The following is a 20,117-nucleotide window of genomic DNA, read 5'->3' as shown; positions in this document are numbered from 1 at the left end:
GCGCGGAGTGAGTGATTTAAACATCAGATTTACTTTTAATCTATAGATATTAAAAAGTTAAAATTTATATTTGTTTTTTGATCAAAGGAAAAACATATATAAGAGTATGCAAAGACCGGTACAAATTTATTATTAATTTAAGATAAAACAAAACATAAACAATATAATTTTTATTAATAAAAATTATGATTATAATATTAAAAGAAATATAGATAATAAAAAACACGAAAGAAACAAATTATACAGAAACAAAAAAAACTGATAAAACCACAAATGATGTGAAAAAGTGTCTTTAGAACATTTATTTACCAAATTCACTAAACGAATGATATATCTTTTTCTGAAAGTATCAATTTTTGAAACATCATTGGGTTCAAAATAAATTTGGAAAACCATCAATGTTAGTCACCACATGCATCCTCATTTCTGGAATACCATTGGGTTCATCACAGTTTCTTTTATTATAATATTTCAAAAAATATGACAAATGTGACTATATATACGATTCATACTGATAGAATATTAATATATATGGAAAATGTGACTATATATACGATTCAAATCAGCAACTGAGTTAAACAATGTCATGAGTGTTGTGATTGCTTGGATGTAGTGGTAAAGTAGTTTTTAGAAGAAGACCATGGTGAGGAGATGTATCTGTAAGGGCGTGTATTTATATGAGCAAGGCACCTAGGTTTAAAACTAAACTCGACGCAATTAATAGCCACAATAATATTTCTTATTCGAAATCAGAATCTTCATATATTAATTTTCTTGTTCCTACGTTTACACGATTTGTTTGTAATATTAAAGGAAACAAACCGAGTAACATGTATTCGCAAATTAATTTTAAAGTGCAATCAGTGATGATCACACGTACTTTCTAAATTTGACTTGATATAATCGTTAAGTTTCTATATTTTTGTATGAGTCGACGTCTACTTTGAATCTCTAATACCATAAAAAGCGTATTTACATTCCTAATTTGTGATAAATTAAGGAAAATACAATTAAAAACTACCAGTTTTGCGTGATTGACGGAGGATTGAAGATCTTTTATTTAAAATAAACGAATCAAATGCATAATTATTAAACTTATAAATGACATAATTAACGTTGAAAGGTTACGAAAATAATGTGGGGTTTGACACGCAAAAAAATCGTGATTGAGAATTCGTTTTTGATCTCTATGAACATACATCAAGCGAATAAATGCCCAACTTAACGTACAAAGATATTTTTTTCATATAATTTGAATCAGCTTCTTATAATAATGAAAAACCATAATATTCTCCTGTGATCCCACCATATTAAGTTCTTAACGTATATGAAAAAAAAATATGAAAAATATTATATGGAAAAATATAAATTATATGACAAAAATATTACATGAAAAATAGCCCATGTATGTGTATTAGGTAGACATCACCACATTATGTACATGTTTTATGTAATATATTGAATGCTATATTATTAATAATACATGAAAATATTACATGGAAAATAATGATCTAGATCATTTGATGATATCGAGCCATTAGCTTTGATAATGATTTTACATTAAAACATATCAACATAGCATTCATGTCTTGTATTTTAAATACGTATGAAATCATATGTGAGTAAATCAAATGCATCATGATTAATAATCCGTATAATAATATATGGAAAATAATAAAAACAAACCATTAATCGTAGACATTGTATTTTTGGTTAGTTAATAAGGAATAAAGTTATAATGTAATGACCAATGACAGTACGTAGTGTAATTATTCTAATAAACTAAGAGTTTTTGAATATAGGTCTTGAGAGAGCATGTCGTAATGACACACAGAAAATGACATTAATGTAAATCACACATGAATTAAAAGTTATTTATTTCTAATGCTCCTAAAATAATATATAAGAGATAGAAGCGTACAACAAATTGAATGTAACATTTCCCTACATCAATTTTGTGATTAATAACTATCAGAAGGGTACACTTAATCCGAACAATTTATCTATAAACATATCATGGTTAGACTACCTTTTTCCAAAAACAAATCTTAAAAACATATATGTTTTTACAAATTATGAATAATATGTTACACAGAGGAAATAAATGAAGGCTTTAGGTGATTTCGTCGATCTGTGTGGGGATGGTGGAGGAGTTCTCGACGTTTGGCGACGATGGGTGCGGTGTTTTTGACTCCGGTGTGTTCCGGCGAAACGCGTGTTCTGTTTTCGTCTCCGGCGGTGGTCTTGGGGTGAGAGTCACGGTGTGGTAACTATGTGACGCGTGTCCTGTGAAGGGGTGGGTTTTCAACACGTGGGCGTTTCATGATCTTTCTGAAACGCGTGGACATCTGACGCGGTTTCTGCGTTGTGGGCTAAGCTAAAAGCCCAATGTTTTCTTTTGTTTGCCCTTCGTTATGGACTTAATGTTTTAGTGTATATGTGTTGTTTCCACTTGGGCTTAGACCCGTTAATAAAAATATATTAGACGGCAAAAAAAAACAATGAAAGCTTTAGGTGTCTTTCTTGGAATTTTTTTATTTTGCTGGTGGAATCTGAATCTGATGGCGCAAATAGAGGCGCCCGCCTTATAGCAAAGAGTGCTCTAGCAGTTAGTAGGTTCCAATCTTAGGTCACCCTTGTTGGTCTTCTCATGTTTTTGAGAATGGTAGGGTGCATAGTGTTGTATAATTTTTTGGGTGATCCCTGTATCGGAAAGTTGTATGTGACTACGATCTAATGAAAATCTTTCAGATGGAAAAAAAAAAGTGAAGGCTTTAGGAATCAAAGTTGTAAAGTGTTCTGCACGTGGTGGCATTAGTGGAAATACATCCAAATTAAGAATACGAACAATGCACTTATTTCAATCCACATGTTCCTCCATAACTTAAAACCATATCTTTTGGGTCCCCTTTTTCCTGATTTTGTTTATTCAGAAATATTTTCCAGTGATAAAATTGTGAGGCGAGTATAAAATCAGCAAATCATAACATGTCACTTACTATCACAGATTCTCTGACAGCGTCCTTTGATTTCTCATTATTCAAACCGACAAACGTTTATTATATCTATTATTAGTGGTGGGCACAAATGAGACTGCGAAATATTCGTAATTCGATCCGTTTTATCCGAACGATCGATTATTCGGTTCGATTTGATCAGCTGTCATTTAGATATACAGTATTCCGAATATCCATAAAATTTTAAATTTTGACTAGATATCCGATTTAATATGTACAAAAATAATTAAAATAAATAAAAATCTAAAATAATAAAAAATAATAATATTAAAAAAATTATCAAAACGGAATAAAAATACAGTATGGTTAATGAAATAAATAGTTTTATAATTATTATTTTTTTTTTAAAACTAGAAACAATTGATAAAACGCCCATATACACAAACTGATACTTTTTTATTGAAAACTTGATAAATTAGATTTTAAAATTACATTTTACTAAAAGTAGGAATTCATCTCTACGGAAAATGGGTTATTAGAAAGTGAATTCTATATTAAACAAGTTCGTCTACTCTTTTTTTTAAACGAACAATTTATTTTTACTTAAAATTCTAAAGAGGGTGAATGTAAATTCTACTAATAATAAAAATAGTTACTTTTCTGTCGAATGCAGCTTCGACTTTTATTATGTATTCTACAACTCCGGAATATGAAATCTAAACATAACTCTAACGGTTACATGAGGTAGAATATGCTTATGGAATTTTTGTATTCGTTCTACGCAATATAAAAAATGTCTTCTACTCATAAGAAACCTGACTTTTGCAAAATTTTAGAAAATTTCTGTTAAGAAAATATTCTAAAAATATTTGAAATACTCCAACTTCCTAAAACGTGTATATTTGGTCATAAAAATATTCTTAAGATATTTGTAATCTTTTTACTTGCCTAAAACATTACATAAAAATATTTTTGATTTTTTGATATGTTTACAAACATATATCGAAAATTTTATATATGTATATTTATTTTTATTAATATATTTATTTATAGAATTATTTGAAATTCAATTGTGTATATCACGGGGAATATAAAAATGTTATTGTACATGCTATGTATGAGAATATTTTATTTAATTAACATTATATTTTAAAATTAATAATTAAATTTAAGTATATAAGTATCGTAAAATGTTAGTATATAAGTGTTACTTATTATAACTATTTAAAGTATAAAATAATTTATCACAGATGATAAAAAATTAAATATTTTAAAAAAATTAAGATATTTAAATAATTTATAAAATGGTTAATATACACTAAAAATTGTTGAATATCGACTAAAACTTTATAGTCAATATTTGGAAATATTTGTTTGTAAATTTAAATGTACAATTTATAAAAAATAATATTTTATTTTTGTGTACTCTTTATGTTAATTAAATTTTTACTAATATATTCATTTCTTTTATTAGTGTATTTATTTTATAATTACTTTGAATTCAATTGTTTATATCAAATTTTTTATATTAATATACAAAACGTTAAATATATCATCTTTATTAATATATTCTAAAAGTTCGACTAATATATATATATATATATATATAAAATTTAATTCATAATTCGTTTTTAATATTTAAATATTTTTAAAATGTATTTATTTGATTAATCAAGAGTTAGTTTTGAGATTATAAAAAAAAATACTAATGAGACTACTTAATGATGATATTATACCAAAGGGACAATCGTGTTAATTTTTGTCTCGTTTTGACAATTTTTCCTAATTATATTTTATTAGAAAAATAAAGTTTATTTACTTTTAAAAAAATATAATAACTAATATAATGAATTTAGTAAATAAAAATACTGCAAAAACTATATAAAATATAATATCCATATAACTTATAATAAATTTAGTAAATAAAAAATAATTCTGTAAATATATGTATATATGCATATAACAGATAGAATACCTGTTGCTAAATATATTATTATCTGTGATTTGCTTCGTTTCTCATGGATATTGCGCATTAGTATTTGCTTTGCTTCGTTGAGTTACGGATATCTGAATTTTTTGATTCGAATCAAAATGAATAACGAGTCGAATCGAATCAAAATTTGTGGATATATAATCCACCCCTACAGCTACTATATTGGTTACAAATATATTTGAATGTGCACAACTAGGATACCTAATGACATACACATATACTCCCTCTGTTTCTGAATAAGTGTCACTTTAACATTTTTTATAAAGATTAAGAAAGTGACGGAAATATATGTAAGTTGTTATTAATTACACTTCTTTCATCAATAGTATTTGAAATAAATAATTGTTTTTGTAAAACTGTTATTTTTCAGCTAAAAGTATAATTTATATTAGAATTGTAAAATGATATTTTTTGTATAATAAAAAAACATATTAAAATGACACTTATTATGAAACAGAATAAATATTCGCTTAGACATATGTACGGAGAGAGTTACACGTTTTCCAAGAAATCTAGCTATTGAGTATTAAGTATTAACTGCACGTATTCAAAACCAAAAAAAAAATGAGAAACATGTTTAACCCTAACGTGTACCATCCCATGCCCCACCCCGAACTAATAAATCATATTTATTGCCAAACAAAACAAAACAAAAACTGTATCAATAAACATAATTTGTAACATCAGTAATACGAACTAAGTTAAATTCTCGTTCTTGTCTTTTAAACTGCAAGAAAGTGAAAAGATGTGGGTAGTGAAATTGATAATTCCAAGGTGCTCTTAACCAGTACAATTACAAGCCAAAGAAAATTATCAAGGGGAGTAAATTAACTGGAGGTAAGGGACAAAGAGAGAACAAATGGTAAAATCAAAGACACACAAACACATGCACACATGCATACATTCAAAGACTCAGACAACATACAACTATACAAGTATGTGTGGATGTATGTGTTTGTACAGAAAGAGAGAGAGAGGGACATGTGAATGTATTAATAGGAGGTGGGGTTTTGAATGTTGATGTCTTCATATTCTGGCAATGTAGTCACATGGTAAAGAGGGAACTCAAGCCACCTCTCTTTTAGGGTAGGTATGATGCATCCAAATTTAGAGCTCTTCCATGTGACTCCATGTGTGTGTGTTTTCTTCCTTCGCCCATTATTAGTTTAACCTAATTGCATTCTTTTTAGTAAATACAATTGTAATCTTATGATTAATTTTGATTACCATCCTTGAACTACGTGAGAGTTTGTCTTTAAGTTATACTAAAAAAATAGTCACAACAAGTTACTAAAATATCTTTACATATTGTGTCCAAACTTGGTTATTAACCTTAATAATTTTTTCTGTTAAAACTTATACGATAGTGTCTAAAGAGTAAAGACAAAGGCGTCTACTTTACAACATGATTTAACTCATAGTTTCACAAATCATATGAAAATAGCACTCGTAACTAGAGTACTTGCCGACATAAAATTAAATCTTAATGAAATTTTCTTTTATATATCTATTTTACATATATAGTAGTATAATTCTTAAACATATTAAGTCATTTATATCCAAAGAATTAACTTCATAAAGTGTGATTGTGTTGAACATCACATGAGCTTTACCAATATATATAGGCATTACTGCACAACATCAAACCATATCATTATACACAATCGTAGGATCTCTCCCTCTCCCTCTCCCTCTCCCCTGCTCTCTCCATGTTCTGAGATTTGCTATATATATATATGTATGTATTTTTTTTTGTAGACTTCATACGAAGCAAACAAATGCTTATATGGAGAGGCAAATTATAAACAAGAGAAAACGGGTTTTTTCTCTCCAAGAAAAGAAGAACCCGAAGGCAGTCTTTGCCAGAAGATACGTTAATCACTTGGTCCCAGCTCTCAGCAAGATCAACATGAACAAACCATCTTCGCAAATCAACAGCAAAACATTTGAGCAAACCGTGAAACATGAAGTAGACATGGCTTTGGCTTTGTCTGCTCGAGAATTTGCGTGGAGCCGTTTCTTGCAACACAAGCTATTATCTCCCCCTCATGAAGATCCTAGTTACTCTCCCAAGATTTTAGAAACATCTATCTGTAAACAAGATGGCACAGAAGGAGCAGAGATAAAGAAGAAACTGGAGGAATTGCAAAAGCTTGTTCCAGGAGGAGAAGAGATGAATATGGAGGAGATATTGAGCGAGGTCGGAAGCTACATTGTATGCCTTGAGTTGCAGATGATTGTTCTAAAATCACTTGTTCAAGATAACATTTCTTGATTATTATTATATAAATAAATGTTTCATATGCGTTGTCCTTTACATTAAACAAAGAAAGTTAGCTATTTTATCTCGACTCCATAAATGAACATATGATTATTATGGTGTATCCTCTTATCTAACTTATGATTACGGATAACATTTTGTATGTCAAAATTTTACATATAGTTCGTTAAAGCTAAACTTTTTTTCCTTTACTTTTTTCAAGAAAAATACATATAACTTAATGTGAGTTGATTACATGCAAGGGCACTTATTTTAAGTTATAGGTTTCTCAAGAAAAGAACATATAATTCACCTTTTTCTTATTTTATAACGTTAGTGTGGGGGTTTGTCTCCTTTTTTGACATATTGAAAGTTCAATTTGGATAATGTGAAATTTAGAAGCTCGATCGGGATATATATATTATTATGCTTAGATATATGATATAACTAAGTTGAATATGTGAATAAAGTTTGAAAGTATGGTCCACGAGAAGTTATATATTTATTTGCTCATATCATCATATGTTCACACATATTGTTGATGTGAAAATTGTTGTGGGTTATGATATATACAAAAAAAGCATGTGTAACCCAAATCCTTTGTTTTGTCTTCTTTCCATTTCCTCAAGAAAGTTTATTTAATTTTATGTTGTTGATATTTTTGAGACAAAATAAACCAAAAATAAAATTGATTATGTAACACCGACTGACTTTTTGATATTCCTGAATACATTTAACTTCATTTTCATTTGTGAACTATATAATAGTTTTTGTTTCATAATACATCATCATAATTGACACAGATCAATTTCCTGGAATACTTCTAATTATTGATGAGTATATTTTCTTATTTTCTTGTTATAGTTAATAAAAGAACTTGAAAAAAAAAAATACCCTTAGTGCACCAGACACAGTAAAATAAAGGCTCCTCAGTTCTCAATGAGTACAAATGACACTTCAAGGCTAATAGAGAAAGTGAATTAAATTCAAGGAATGACACAACAGAGTTTCTTATCAGATTACAAAGAGCAAGTGGTGTGATCTCAAGTCATCATCAATATCTTTGCACGTGTCTTGAAGTCACACTTGACTTTTCATAAACCCCACTACAATCGCAATGTATCTCACATGATAGACATCTTTTTTGAAAACATCTTGATAGACGTCTTTTATCTTTGTACATAAGCAAAATATATATATATATATATATATATATATATATATTCTTTTAATTTGTGAATAAATAAAATAAAATATTGCTCATATATTAGATATAATATGAATTTATAAACAAACATGTACGGAAATGAGATAGTAATAGTAAATATTAACTAGATGCGGATCCACGTTGTGTGCATATATTCTTTTCAAAATCTTCATTAAGGTTATATATGATTTTCAAATTCGTTTTTTATATTTTTGTTATATATATATTGACATCTAAATAATGTATTTTTTTCCATGTCTAGAACCGATTTATGTTATAACATATGTTGCATATGGTATTAGTTTATAATGTATAACATTTTATATGTAGTTATTTTAATGATTTGATTCGGAATTATAAAGTAGAGAATGAATTAGGGGATGGACGATTATTTATAGTGTTAGATGCTAACCATTAGGTATAATAATGTTTTTTGAGGATTGATGGACATAATTTTGAAAATATATTATGTATTTTTCAAATCTAATAGAATTGGTTTGACAAAAAAAGATCTAAGGAAAATATAACTAAATTGGTTTTCAGAACTATTAGATATAAAATTTTCAATATTAATGTATATAATATACAGTTAACTAAATATTAGACTGATTATATTTGATCAAATCGATCCAAATGCGATTAGAATATTCTGTTTATATGATTGTAGGTAGATCTTTATTAGATACAGATTTGTAAAAATTTGAATGAATATCTTATATATTAGTGTGTCGGCTTTTTTATTAAACTTTATGTATATTTAATTAAATATATGATTTTAGCTAATCTAATATACAAAATATGTATAATTGTATTATGTATTTTGATGTAAAGAGATGTAACTTTGTGAGGCAAGAGATTAGATGAAATGAGTTAAAGATTAGATGCAAAGTTAGATAATGGCATATTAGATAATAGTTAAAGATTATATAATAAGAGTCGTAACTTTTGTGATAGATGATGAAATGAGTTAAATATTAGATGTAACTGATATATATTGTATTTTTATGAACTATTACGTGGATGTCTATTAGATACATAAACTCATATTTGTATCTCTATATATATGTATCGTTACCTATGAAATAATATGAACAACTAATTCTCTCTTTCTTTTGATTTACAACATATTTTTATATGGAGTTATAGTTATAAATTTTAAAGAGATTACCAATACAAATGGTTTTATATTACTTTACATTATATTTTACACAATTTTAAATTTATGTGATAAATTATATTATTTAAACTATATAGATGATTAAATAAAATTTTGTGTATATTATAACTTGTTTTGAGTTTATTTTCTGACTGCCTTGTATTATATTAGTTAATAATATTTATGTAAAATTATTAAATGCAAAATTAAGTAGTTTGTAGATTTTTATATGTGATTAAATTATAATAATACATATGTAACTAACTAATAAAACAATGTATATATTTAAAAATAATTTTAACTAATATTTAGTACATATGTATATATATATTTGTATTTCACTATATCCTTACAGAAATTATATACACTTTTGTATTCATTATATCTGATTGTTTATATATGATCTCATATGTTATGTGGCCCAAATAAAAATTTACCACATTTAATTCATGAATGCATACTAAAAAAATGAATCTAAACCTATATTTTTCCGAACATTAAGAAATTATACACAAGACCGATCTTTATATAAGTCTTTACAAATTTGCTATTATGAATCACTAATAGAAATATATTTTATTAGTTTCTAAGAAATCAAAATCTTTTTGTCCAGTGAAGAAGTTCAAAAACTATAAATTTTATTGATGATTAATGACTAATTGTTAAATATATTTTTCGATTTCAAATTTATGGGGGTATTAAGTAATATTCTTTGTTTAGGATTTGATATAGTGTATCTATGAATTTTATTGTATATATATATATATATATATATATATTTTATATTTAACATCAAATGCTATTCTATTATTCAAACTTGACGTGATTTAAATAACTAGACTCGAACGGAACAATTAACAAAAAAAAAATCGTATAAAAAAATTGAGCGGTTTTAGTTAAGGAATCAGCACTTTCATTTTGTCTCCAAAGAGCATAGTATATCCTAAAATATTAGAATGTTCACTTCAGATCTTGTAACTCTTCCAATTTTGTCGATAAATTCGGCCATGTCTTAGCTTCTTCTAACATTGCTATCAAATCTTTGCAGTCCATCCTAAAATGTTGACTTGTTGAACGTTGCATCATATTTTCCATTGTCCAGAATAATGTTCCAAATTCTGTATGTGATGGGGATTATTTTCGTCTCTGATTTCTTATCCCCATAAATTTAGTCCGTCTATGGTTTCACTTTCACCCACATCTATTGAAATCCAACGTAGAGGTCCATGAACTATCTACCAAACATATATTCTCTAAGCATAAGGTATTAAAATGTGGTTATTATAATATAAGAAATTAATTTTTATAGCTTGAAAAGTGAATACTCATTCAGTATTTCTTTACACGAACATAAATTTTAGGAAAAAATAATATATGAATCACAATTATATCAAATTTATGAATTAGATGTTACATTTTACATTGAGAAATGTCTTAAATTTATTATACCAACCAGAACCCGTGACATATACTGATACGAAATTGACTAACCAATTAATGTTTTAGTTTCCATTTGAAACAGAACCGGAGACAAAAGAAACCAAGTTAACCAATGTTTAATTAATACTATTTTCACATGTCGTCTTCTACACCTGCTGCTACATACAAAAGAAAAGATTTTTCTCTAACAAAAAAAAACACTGAAAAGCTTGAAATCACAAGTTCATACTCCCTTCATTTCGTACTAAGTGTCATTGTAGAGAAATTTTTTTGTTGCAAAATAAATGTCGTTTTAGTATTTCAATGTAGAATTTATTAATTTTATTCTCCTATTTATTTTTCTGTTAGTTAGTTAGTTAAAATATGAGTATATATATGGATAATGATATTTTTATATTAAAAACATACAAAATTAAATAATTTTTTAATCTGTGTACAGAAGTATAAAACAACATTTAACATGAACCAGATGGAATAATAACAATAATCAACTCCAAACCTAGCCCGAGGTAATTGAATCTCAAAATTATGATGATTCAATGTGATATGGGATTCATGTTACGAACACCGAAAGCTAAAATGATATGATATGTCATGTTCGAAAAAACTCTTAAATTTAGATCTGTTCGATAAAATATACCTAGCGATGGTAACTATATGTGAAGAGATTTAGTTGCTTTTTTTTTTTTTTTAGATTTAGTTGCTTTGTTTTATCGTTAATCTCATTTATAGATTGTCGGTATGCAAGAAAAATCTATGGTAGATTATTAAGTGTTTTTTTAAAGAGAGATAGATTATTAAGTTTGATATAATTCTGTACCGATTCATAGGTAAACGTTTAATTTAATTGTACAGATATATATATGCAAGAGAAATACATGGCAAAGTTAGATTATTAAGTTTGGTATAATTCTGTAAGAACTCATAGGTCGACATTTAATTTAATTGTGTATATGTCAGCAATACAACATAAAGTTAAATTATTATGATGCACATTAAATTTAAATGTATAGATATAAATTTTATATGGTCAAATTAAGTTAGTAAATAGATTGGTCTTACTATATATATATTTAGTAAGGCATGTTTTTTTTTTAACGCTAGTAAGACATGTTCAGTAGGTCTAAATTTAAAATATGTTATGGTAAATTTCAAAGAAGATTCTAAATTAATAGATTAGATTTCTAACAAGTTCAGATTAAGCTCAGATTAGGCCATTAGAAAAAAGGTGTAGCCAAAGTACCAAAATACAAAGGCAAGAGCCTTGTTTCTTCAAAGGCGAATTTTGCAAAGCTCGAAGTAGAAGTTTAAGAACAATGACTACGATGAAAAGAGTTATTTGGGTAGAGTTATGGCAATACACAAAGAGTTCTCTTCCCTCTACTACGATCTTAAAAAGAAAAAAAAAAGACTTGTGAAGAAATTTTGTTTTTAAAAGCGGAGTCATGATGGGTTGTTGGTTTTGGTACAGTCTGTGTTGTTCAACTTGTAACTACACGGTGTAGTGATGTCCTGCTGTATCAATGTCCAAGCCCTTAAGCTTTGCAACTGATTCAACATGTCCCTTCAGTGTGTGAAGCTCCCTAAGCCTGTCACAACAAAAGCATTCACTAATCAGAATCAAAGCAAACTCCAGTTTCATCCGTTGAGAATGATTAATCAAACTACTTACCTAGCTATCTCGGCCCTTCTCTTGGCTTGCTCGGCAATCTCAGACAGTTCTCTGTAACCTCCTTTCTCTGGGAAGATGTTGACCTCTTCTTTTGGCTGCAGACCGTGCAGTGTCCTCTGAGCTTGTGCCCATTGAGCTTCTCTTTCTCCAATACCGTAATCTTTCTTGGTCGTGAAAGCAGTCTGTTTAATGTAACAGCAGAAGCAATTAGCACAAGATTTACCATCAGGATGTAAAGAGAGAGTTTTATTTGTGCGTACCCTGTTGTCAAACATGCTGGTCCAAGCCTTTCCACTCAAGATGTATCGAATGGCAAACTTCAAAAGGTCTTGTGGGAAGTATGTTACAATACTGTAAATCCAAATAACACCAGCCCATCCCCAACCGATACCCTTCACCTTTGCAAATGTCCAGTCCGCATACACTGCAATCAAAGTCGCAACCTGCATTTTGGGAAGAAGAGTCATTCAATGGCTTTCTTTTCTTCAAAGTGTATTCCTGAAAAGATAGTGTTTGATGTTCTTACAAGTTGTGCAATAACGAATGCAATCATCAGAAGCGCCCCAGGACGTTCAACGAAAGACCAGCTCCTTGACCTCGTTACGAAGATAAGCGCTTGACTGATGATACTAACTTGTAGGTATACAGCACCCATTAGCTCATCGTTGTTGTTCCTGATTGACCTCACACCAAACTTGTCCTGCAAATCAAATGTGAATTTTAGTTTCATAGGCAATATATATATATAGTCCTCCCTGAAGCGCCTTTACCAATAAAGAAACAAAAGAGAGATGATGAGATGATGATTACCGTGAAAAAGTCAGTCTTATGAATCGCCCAGAAGAAAATCACACTCATAACAGCTTGGTAGCCTCCCAACACAATTCCAGTGGCGAAAATTTCTTTGAGCTTCCAGCTATCAGGTGTGGGAGATGGCTTTACTCTGTCCTTTGAGATTGTCATGATAGTACCTACAAGATAGACATATACATAAATAAGATCATGCATATAAAGTATTTGGAAGCTATATAGTAAAGTAAAGCCATTTGCTCACCGTCATTAAGGATGGCAATAATCAGAACCATGAAAGCTGAGAAGTCAAATTCCCATATCAGAGCAATAAGCATGAAACCAAACTGTAAATTGTAACGCAATATGGTCAGTACACAAAAGTAAAAATAAAAATAAATAAAAAATCATGCTACACAAGAGATAAGATACTTGCCACAATACGGATTGTGATTGAAACTGCATAAATCTGTAATAATCACGGAAAAAAAAAGAGTTATTAGTTTCTGCCAAGAAACACAAGTCGTGGGCATAATATAAGAATATGACTAAGAGAATGCGCACGGTATAGTTCTTCATTCTCTGGAAGATAGCTCTACTAGTGAGCACTGCACTGATGATAACACTCAATCCAGGTTCAGTGAGAACGATATCCGAAGCACCACGAGCAGCATCTGTAGCATCGGCCACAGCAATACCAATGTCAGCTTTCTTCAAAGCAGGAGCATCGTTGACACCATCACCAGTCATTCCAACAATGTGTTTCCTCTCTTGCAGCTTTTTCACAATCTCATATTTGTGTTCTGCAATAAGAAACATACGAACCTTGGATCAATATTTTTAAAACAAACGCATGATTAGTTTCAAGATCAAAAAAGCAAATTATAACCTGGAAAGACGCCAGCAAACCCATCGGCCTTCTCGATCAACTCCTCAACAGGAATGGATGCAATGTTCGAGTCCTTGTCAGTACCGAGAAGCGCCGCAGATGGATACATATTGGTTCCCATTCCAAGCCTTCGACCGGTTTCCTTACCAATAGCAAGTTGGTCACCTGGCAACGTTAGTTAGAGCGCAAGTTAGGGGAAAACATCTAAATAGCCATGGATTTTAAGAAATATAAGTATAGTTACCAGTGATCATCTTGACGTTAACACCAAGATTCAAAGCCCTACGAATGGTTTCAGCACTGTCGTGTCTTGGAGGGTCAAAAAGAGGCAGCAAGCCAACAAACTCCCATGGTGCACCTGGACTTTCTTTTGTTTTCTCGGGGACCACCTAAAAAAGGAATAAGAACAAAGATCTGAACATTTGTTTCCATGCAAAAAAAAATAAAAAAGGCAGAACAAAGTCTGAAAAACATAAGATCACTGGTAAATAAGTACCTGACGAGCAACAGCCAGTGACCTAAGACCGCGCTCAGCGTACTTGTCCATGCAACCGAAAACCTTTTTCCTAAGGTCAGGCCTCGCATTGGCAAGGTCGAGGATCTGTGTGGGAAAACGAATTAGTAGACCAAATGAAAGAATATAGTAATATTTTCAGAGGAATCATTACCTGCTCGGGAGCACCTTTGCTGACTCTGTGCCAGTTACCATCCGAATCGATGTAAGTCAAAGCCGTTCTCTTGTCAACAGGGTTGAATGGAAGGAAGTGAACCTCCCTAATTCCAGCTCGTGCCTATCCAAGTGAAACATAACAAATTGTTTTCTCAAATGCTCACTAAACTACAGAAGTAATTCAAACAGAGAAAGAGGTAATACCTCTTTTGGATCCGCAAGCATTCCAACCATGGCTGCATCAATAGCATCCTGGTTCTCAATCCTAGAAGCCATGGCTGCAAATAACAGGACTTGGTCTTTCTCTACGCCCTTGCAGAAAACTTCAACCAAGTTCTTATCCACACTCAGTTTATTGAGTGTTAGTGTCCCCGTTTTGTCACTGCACAGCACATCCATTCCCGCCATTTCTTCTATGGCAGTCATACGTTTGGTAATGGCACCTTGCTGAGACAACCTGTGAGATCCGATGGCCATAGTCACGGACAAGACCGTTGGCATAGCGATGGGGATACCACCGATCAAGAGGACCAACAGGTTGTCAATACCATCTCTGTACTTCCTTCTTTGAATAGGGTACATGACGATTATTTCAATCACGATACCAATAGCAATTGAACAGATACAGAAGTTTCCAATGGATGTGAGAACTTTCTGGAAATGACCAACTTGGTTAGTGCTGTCGACAAGGTGAGCAGCTTTCCCAAAGAAGGTGTGAACACCTGTAGCTATAACAACAGCTTCGATTTCTCCTTGTTTACAAGTTGAACCAGAGAAAACTTCTTGACCCGGGTGCTTGGTCACAGGAAGGGACTCTCCAGTTAGAGCAGACTGATCAACCTTCAAAGGATCACCTTCAAGAAGACGGGCATCGGCTGGGATAATGTCTCCAAGTTTAATGCTAACAATATCACCTGGGACAAGAATAGCAGCTTCTTGTTCACTCCATTTTCCATCCCTAAGCACCTGAGAAACAGAAACATCCCAACAAAAGAAAAACAAGTTCAAAAAATTAATGTACAATAATAATAACGTCACAGCTCAATTGTACAGCACATTACCTTGGTTTTAGGAGCAAGACCAGCCATGAGAGCAGCTGCAGCATTTCCGGCATTGTTTTCTTCAATGAAACTGATTGTGGAGTTGATAACAAGCAGACAGATGATACCAACAAAATCTTGCCAATCCGGAGGTCTGCCATCACCGTTAGCCAAAGCAATGGCCATGATGGCCGCAGCTTCCATAACCCATGAAAGCGGATTCCACATGAACCCCAAAAACTTGAGAATTTTGCTTTCCTGTTTATTTTCAAGATTCAACCTCGTTAGTTCCCAGACATTCACAAAATCAAAAGCTTTCTAATATCAGCAAACAACAATCCTTAAAGTCAAACTCAAAACCTTCTTCTCTTCGAGCTTGTTGGGGCCAAATATCTGAATCCTGTCCTCCCCTTCCTGCGTCGTCAACCCTTCCCTCGTACATTTTAGCTGCTGGAAAACTTCCTCGATAGGAATTTTCTCCTGAGAATCCAACCAAGTTTCGATCAGTAATTCATCACACAACACAAGGGATTAGTGTAACATCTTCAAACAAAACATAAAAGGGTAAAAAAAAAGAAAGTCAAAACTTAAATAGTTTCATTACACAAATCTCGAGACGGTCTAACTCGGCGACACGGAAAAGTGGAGTTGACTCAAGTTACCAACAATGAAAGGTATAAATAGAATCTGGCAGTGGAGGAAACAGGGGACCACCACCACCACGCCGACTACTAATACTAACAATGCACGTGTTTAGAGACGTGTAACACACGCGACCCATGATTCCCTCCACGAAAGGTGGCTACTTTCCGGCGTGAAAGCCAAGGTCCGGTTAAAGGGTATTTCAGTCATCGAATCATCGACAATAAAACTCAAAAAAAAAAAAAAAGAGAAATCGACTTTTACAGTCTACGAGGCAATTCAAAGTAGCTTTCGTTGAATAAGGTTTTGCTCACAGTCAAAATAGCTAAAACAATCATACTACGGAAAGGGTACATCAATTCCTATAACTCCTAAAGAACCAAAATTATACTTACTACAACTAGTTTCATAAAAAAAAAAAAATTATACAACAACATTCAGAACTATTTGTATTTTTATGACTGGATGATATAAATAAAATAAACCTTTTAATTAATAGTATGTGAAAAGACTTTATTGCAAGTCTCTGTTTTTCTTTCTTTCCTTTTTATTGTCTTCACAGGTGTATAGTTTTGCGTGGATCTACTTTATTTTTTCTAGATGAACATGTTTTATTTTAGGGTATAATTAAATCTCGAATAAAGTTCATGTCTTTTACTCCCTCCGTTTCACAAAGAGTGTCACTTAGACACTTTTCACACATATTAAGAAACTCATTAAAATGTATTTATGTTTTAATTAATATCACATATCTAACCAATAGTATTTTAGATAAATAGTTTTATTTCTAAGATCGATGCATTTTGCAATTAATTTTGAGCTGAAAGGTTGTATAAATTGCATTGGTATTGTAGAATGACACTCTTTGTGAAACAAGAAAAATGAGTCAAAATGACACTTAATATAAAACAGAGGGAGTATCTGTTTCCCTAAAAATCCTCCAGTTTTTATCTTTAATAACAAAATTAAAATATTGAAAATCCAGGATCGTCAAAAATTAGCAATTAAAATCGTTTCAAAAAATTCCCAAAAATTTAGGAAAAGAAAAATCAGTATCCGATTCAAGAATAAAAATCATCAGACAACGAAAGAGAGATCTTAACAACAACCATGCAAAAGGGAAACGAAACATATCTCTATTCTCTCAGACAACCATATCGTCGAACACTGTGAGTGCATGATAAATCACAAAACAACCGAGGAAGATAGGAAACAGAGTCATACCAGATCAACAGTCTCGTTCTTGATATCCTCGAGACCTGACATCTCTCTCCCTCTCTCTTTCGTTCAAAGAGATGTCTAAAACGGCGTCTCCCTCTGTCGTTTCACCACTCGATCACACACCACCCAGAGGGAAGAGGAGAGAGAAATAACTGTATGTGTAGGTGAAGCGAGCTTCTGTTGCAAAAGCTGAACGTCTTCCTTCTCCTTTTAAAAACGACTTGAAACGACAGGGTCCGTCATCGTTTTTGCGCTCATGTGGGTCCCCTACCAGACTTTCTAATATTAACTTCTTTTGTTTTATTTTATTTTATTTTATTATTTTTTGAGCTCTTTACACCGTTGATTATGGTTTCGTGTTCATCAATGGTTCATGATTCATTATTGGATCCCTTCTCACTTGGAAAACGTATTTGACATTTTATATCTGGTTTGAATAATTAGAGTCAGATATTATCTTGTGTTTCTTTTTTGTGGTTTAGATTCAAAATTTCCCAAAATTGATTACTTGTTTTGATTTTTCGGAATCGAACGAGGATGTAATTTACATTTTACACTATTTCTTTAAAAAGAAACTTTAAAATTTAAAGCTGTAAAATTAAAAGACAAATCATCTGAAACCTGGATAGCAACTTAGCAAGGGGATGAGTTTGGGATGTCAATACATTTGAGATTTGATCTATCTTATATACAAAATTAAGTTATATTATTCATATACACCCACATAGATATGATTCATTGATTTTATGATTTGAATATCCAAAACGCGAAAATATATTTTATGGGCTGCACCTCCTTTTATTATTAGTCTAAACCCTTTCATAAATTTGGGATATCAGTTAATCAAAAAAATTGAGAGAAATCCCAAAACTATATATTATCAAAACATAAATTTTTAAATTTACTATAAAAAGGTTATTGGACCTATGTATAACTATTTGTTATGTTTAGTCATATTGTTGATTACTCTAACTATACATTATTTAAATAAATTTTATTATTAATTCTCATTTCATGTGATATACTTTTATCCTAAAAGTATTTTATTACCCAACGTTATGATTGTTGGGCGATAAAATTTAATAAATTTTATTTTTTGTTTAACATATATAATACAAAAATAATTTATATTAAGAACATTCTTTTAAATTTGTCATTAAGATTATATTAACTTATAAGTTAAAATTTAAAAAAATAACAGAGAAAAACTAAGATAATTATTAATCAAATTTTAGACAACACATTAATCTAAAGAAAAATATCAAAATTCAGAAATCTACTTTTTGTTTTTCTAAAATTTATATTTTTGTTTTTGAATAATGAATTTTGATGTTTTTGAATTTAAATTTACATGTTTTAGAATCCTGATTTTGATGTTTTGAATAATAGATTTTTATTTTTTTTCTAAAATCCATATTTTATGGAATTATTTTCCCCTATTGACTACGAGTTCTTTTTTTTTCTTTTGACAAGTTAATTATATTACATATATAAAATCAAAAAACAAAAATTGCAGCAAAATCATAAATTTGAAATAAATATTTTCATAATTTAGAGAGAAAAAAAACAAAAACCAAAAGTTAAAATAAAAATCACCATTCGTATTTTTCAAAAACTAAAATCTATTGGAAAATCAAAATCTAAACATTAAAAATCAAAATCTAAAACCAAAAACCAAAGGTCAAAAAATAAAAAATTCTAACAACCATCCAAGCAATCATCACCTTAGTATTTATAATTCGAAAACAAATTTTGATAGAAAAATAAAATATAGATTTGTATATTTATGATTACCAGAAGAATTCAGACATTTAGTTAAATTTGTGCACTCTTCTCTTTGGTACTCAAATGATTAGATATAAAGATAATTAAATAACAAGATATAGAAAATTCCTAGATTTCTTTATTGGTACCTTTCATGATACTATATTTTTTTAAAAAAGAACTAGATTATGACCCATGTTTTAGTTATTTATGTAGTATTTATATCAAATGATATACTGAAAATATAATTTAAATTAAATTATACATTCAACTAAGTTTGATATGTTTGAAAAATAATTATGTATAAGTTAATCAATCTTGTGATGTTTTATCTTATTAATTTATCAGTCATACTATTTTCTGGTTTAAGTTAAATATTTGTTATGTTTAAGTTTTAATAAATAAAGTACTATTTTA

The 20,117-nt window shown here is 30.2% G+C and overlaps 2 protein-coding genes across 2 annotated transcripts; one reads left to right on the top strand and one right to left on the bottom strand.

Annotated features, from left to right (window-relative positions):
- Nucleotides 1-6,590: 6,590 nt before the first annotated feature.
- Nucleotides 6,591-7,295, top strand: LOC108826050 (transcription factor bHLH146). Its single transcript, XM_018599424.2, has one exon. The coding sequence runs from the start codon at nucleotides 6,737-6,739 to the stop codon at nucleotides 7,223-7,225; it is 489 nt and encodes a 162-aa protein (XP_018454926.2). The 5' UTR covers nucleotides 6,591-6,736; the 3' UTR covers nucleotides 7,226-7,295.
- A 4,958-nt stretch (nucleotides 7,296-12,253) lies between these two features.
- LOC108827699 (ATPase 1, plasma membrane-type) lies at nucleotides 12,254-18,129 on the bottom strand. The gene is made up of 16 exons (XM_018601170.2): nucleotides 17,940-18,129; nucleotides 16,434-16,553; nucleotides 16,095-16,331; nucleotides 15,238-15,999; nucleotides 15,032-15,154; nucleotides 14,860-14,964; nucleotides 14,608-14,752; nucleotides 14,364-14,528; nucleotides 14,039-14,277; nucleotides 13,911-13,943; nucleotides 13,740-13,821; nucleotides 13,496-13,656; nucleotides 13,212-13,385; nucleotides 12,946-13,128; nucleotides 12,686-12,867; nucleotides 12,254-12,602 (listed from the first exon to the last, which is right to left on the bottom strand). The coding sequence occupies exons 1-16, from the start codon at nucleotides 17,979-17,981 to the stop codon at nucleotides 12,506-12,508; spliced, it is 2,850 nt and encodes a 949-aa protein (XP_018456672.1). The 5' UTR covers nucleotides 17,982-18,129; the 3' UTR covers nucleotides 12,254-12,505.
- Between the last annotated feature and the right edge of the window lie 1,988 nt (nucleotides 18,130-20,117).

Source organism: Raphanus sativus, chromosome 9 (genome assembly GCF_000801105.2).
Source record: "Raphanus sativus cultivar WK10039 chromosome 9, ASM80110v3, whole genome shotgun sequence".
NCBI classification, from domain to species: Eukaryota; Viridiplantae; Streptophyta; class Magnoliopsida; order Brassicales; family Brassicaceae; genus Raphanus; species Raphanus sativus.
The sequence above is the reverse complement of the archived record's forward strand: the minus strand, read 5'-3'. Positions and strand labels throughout refer to the sequence as shown.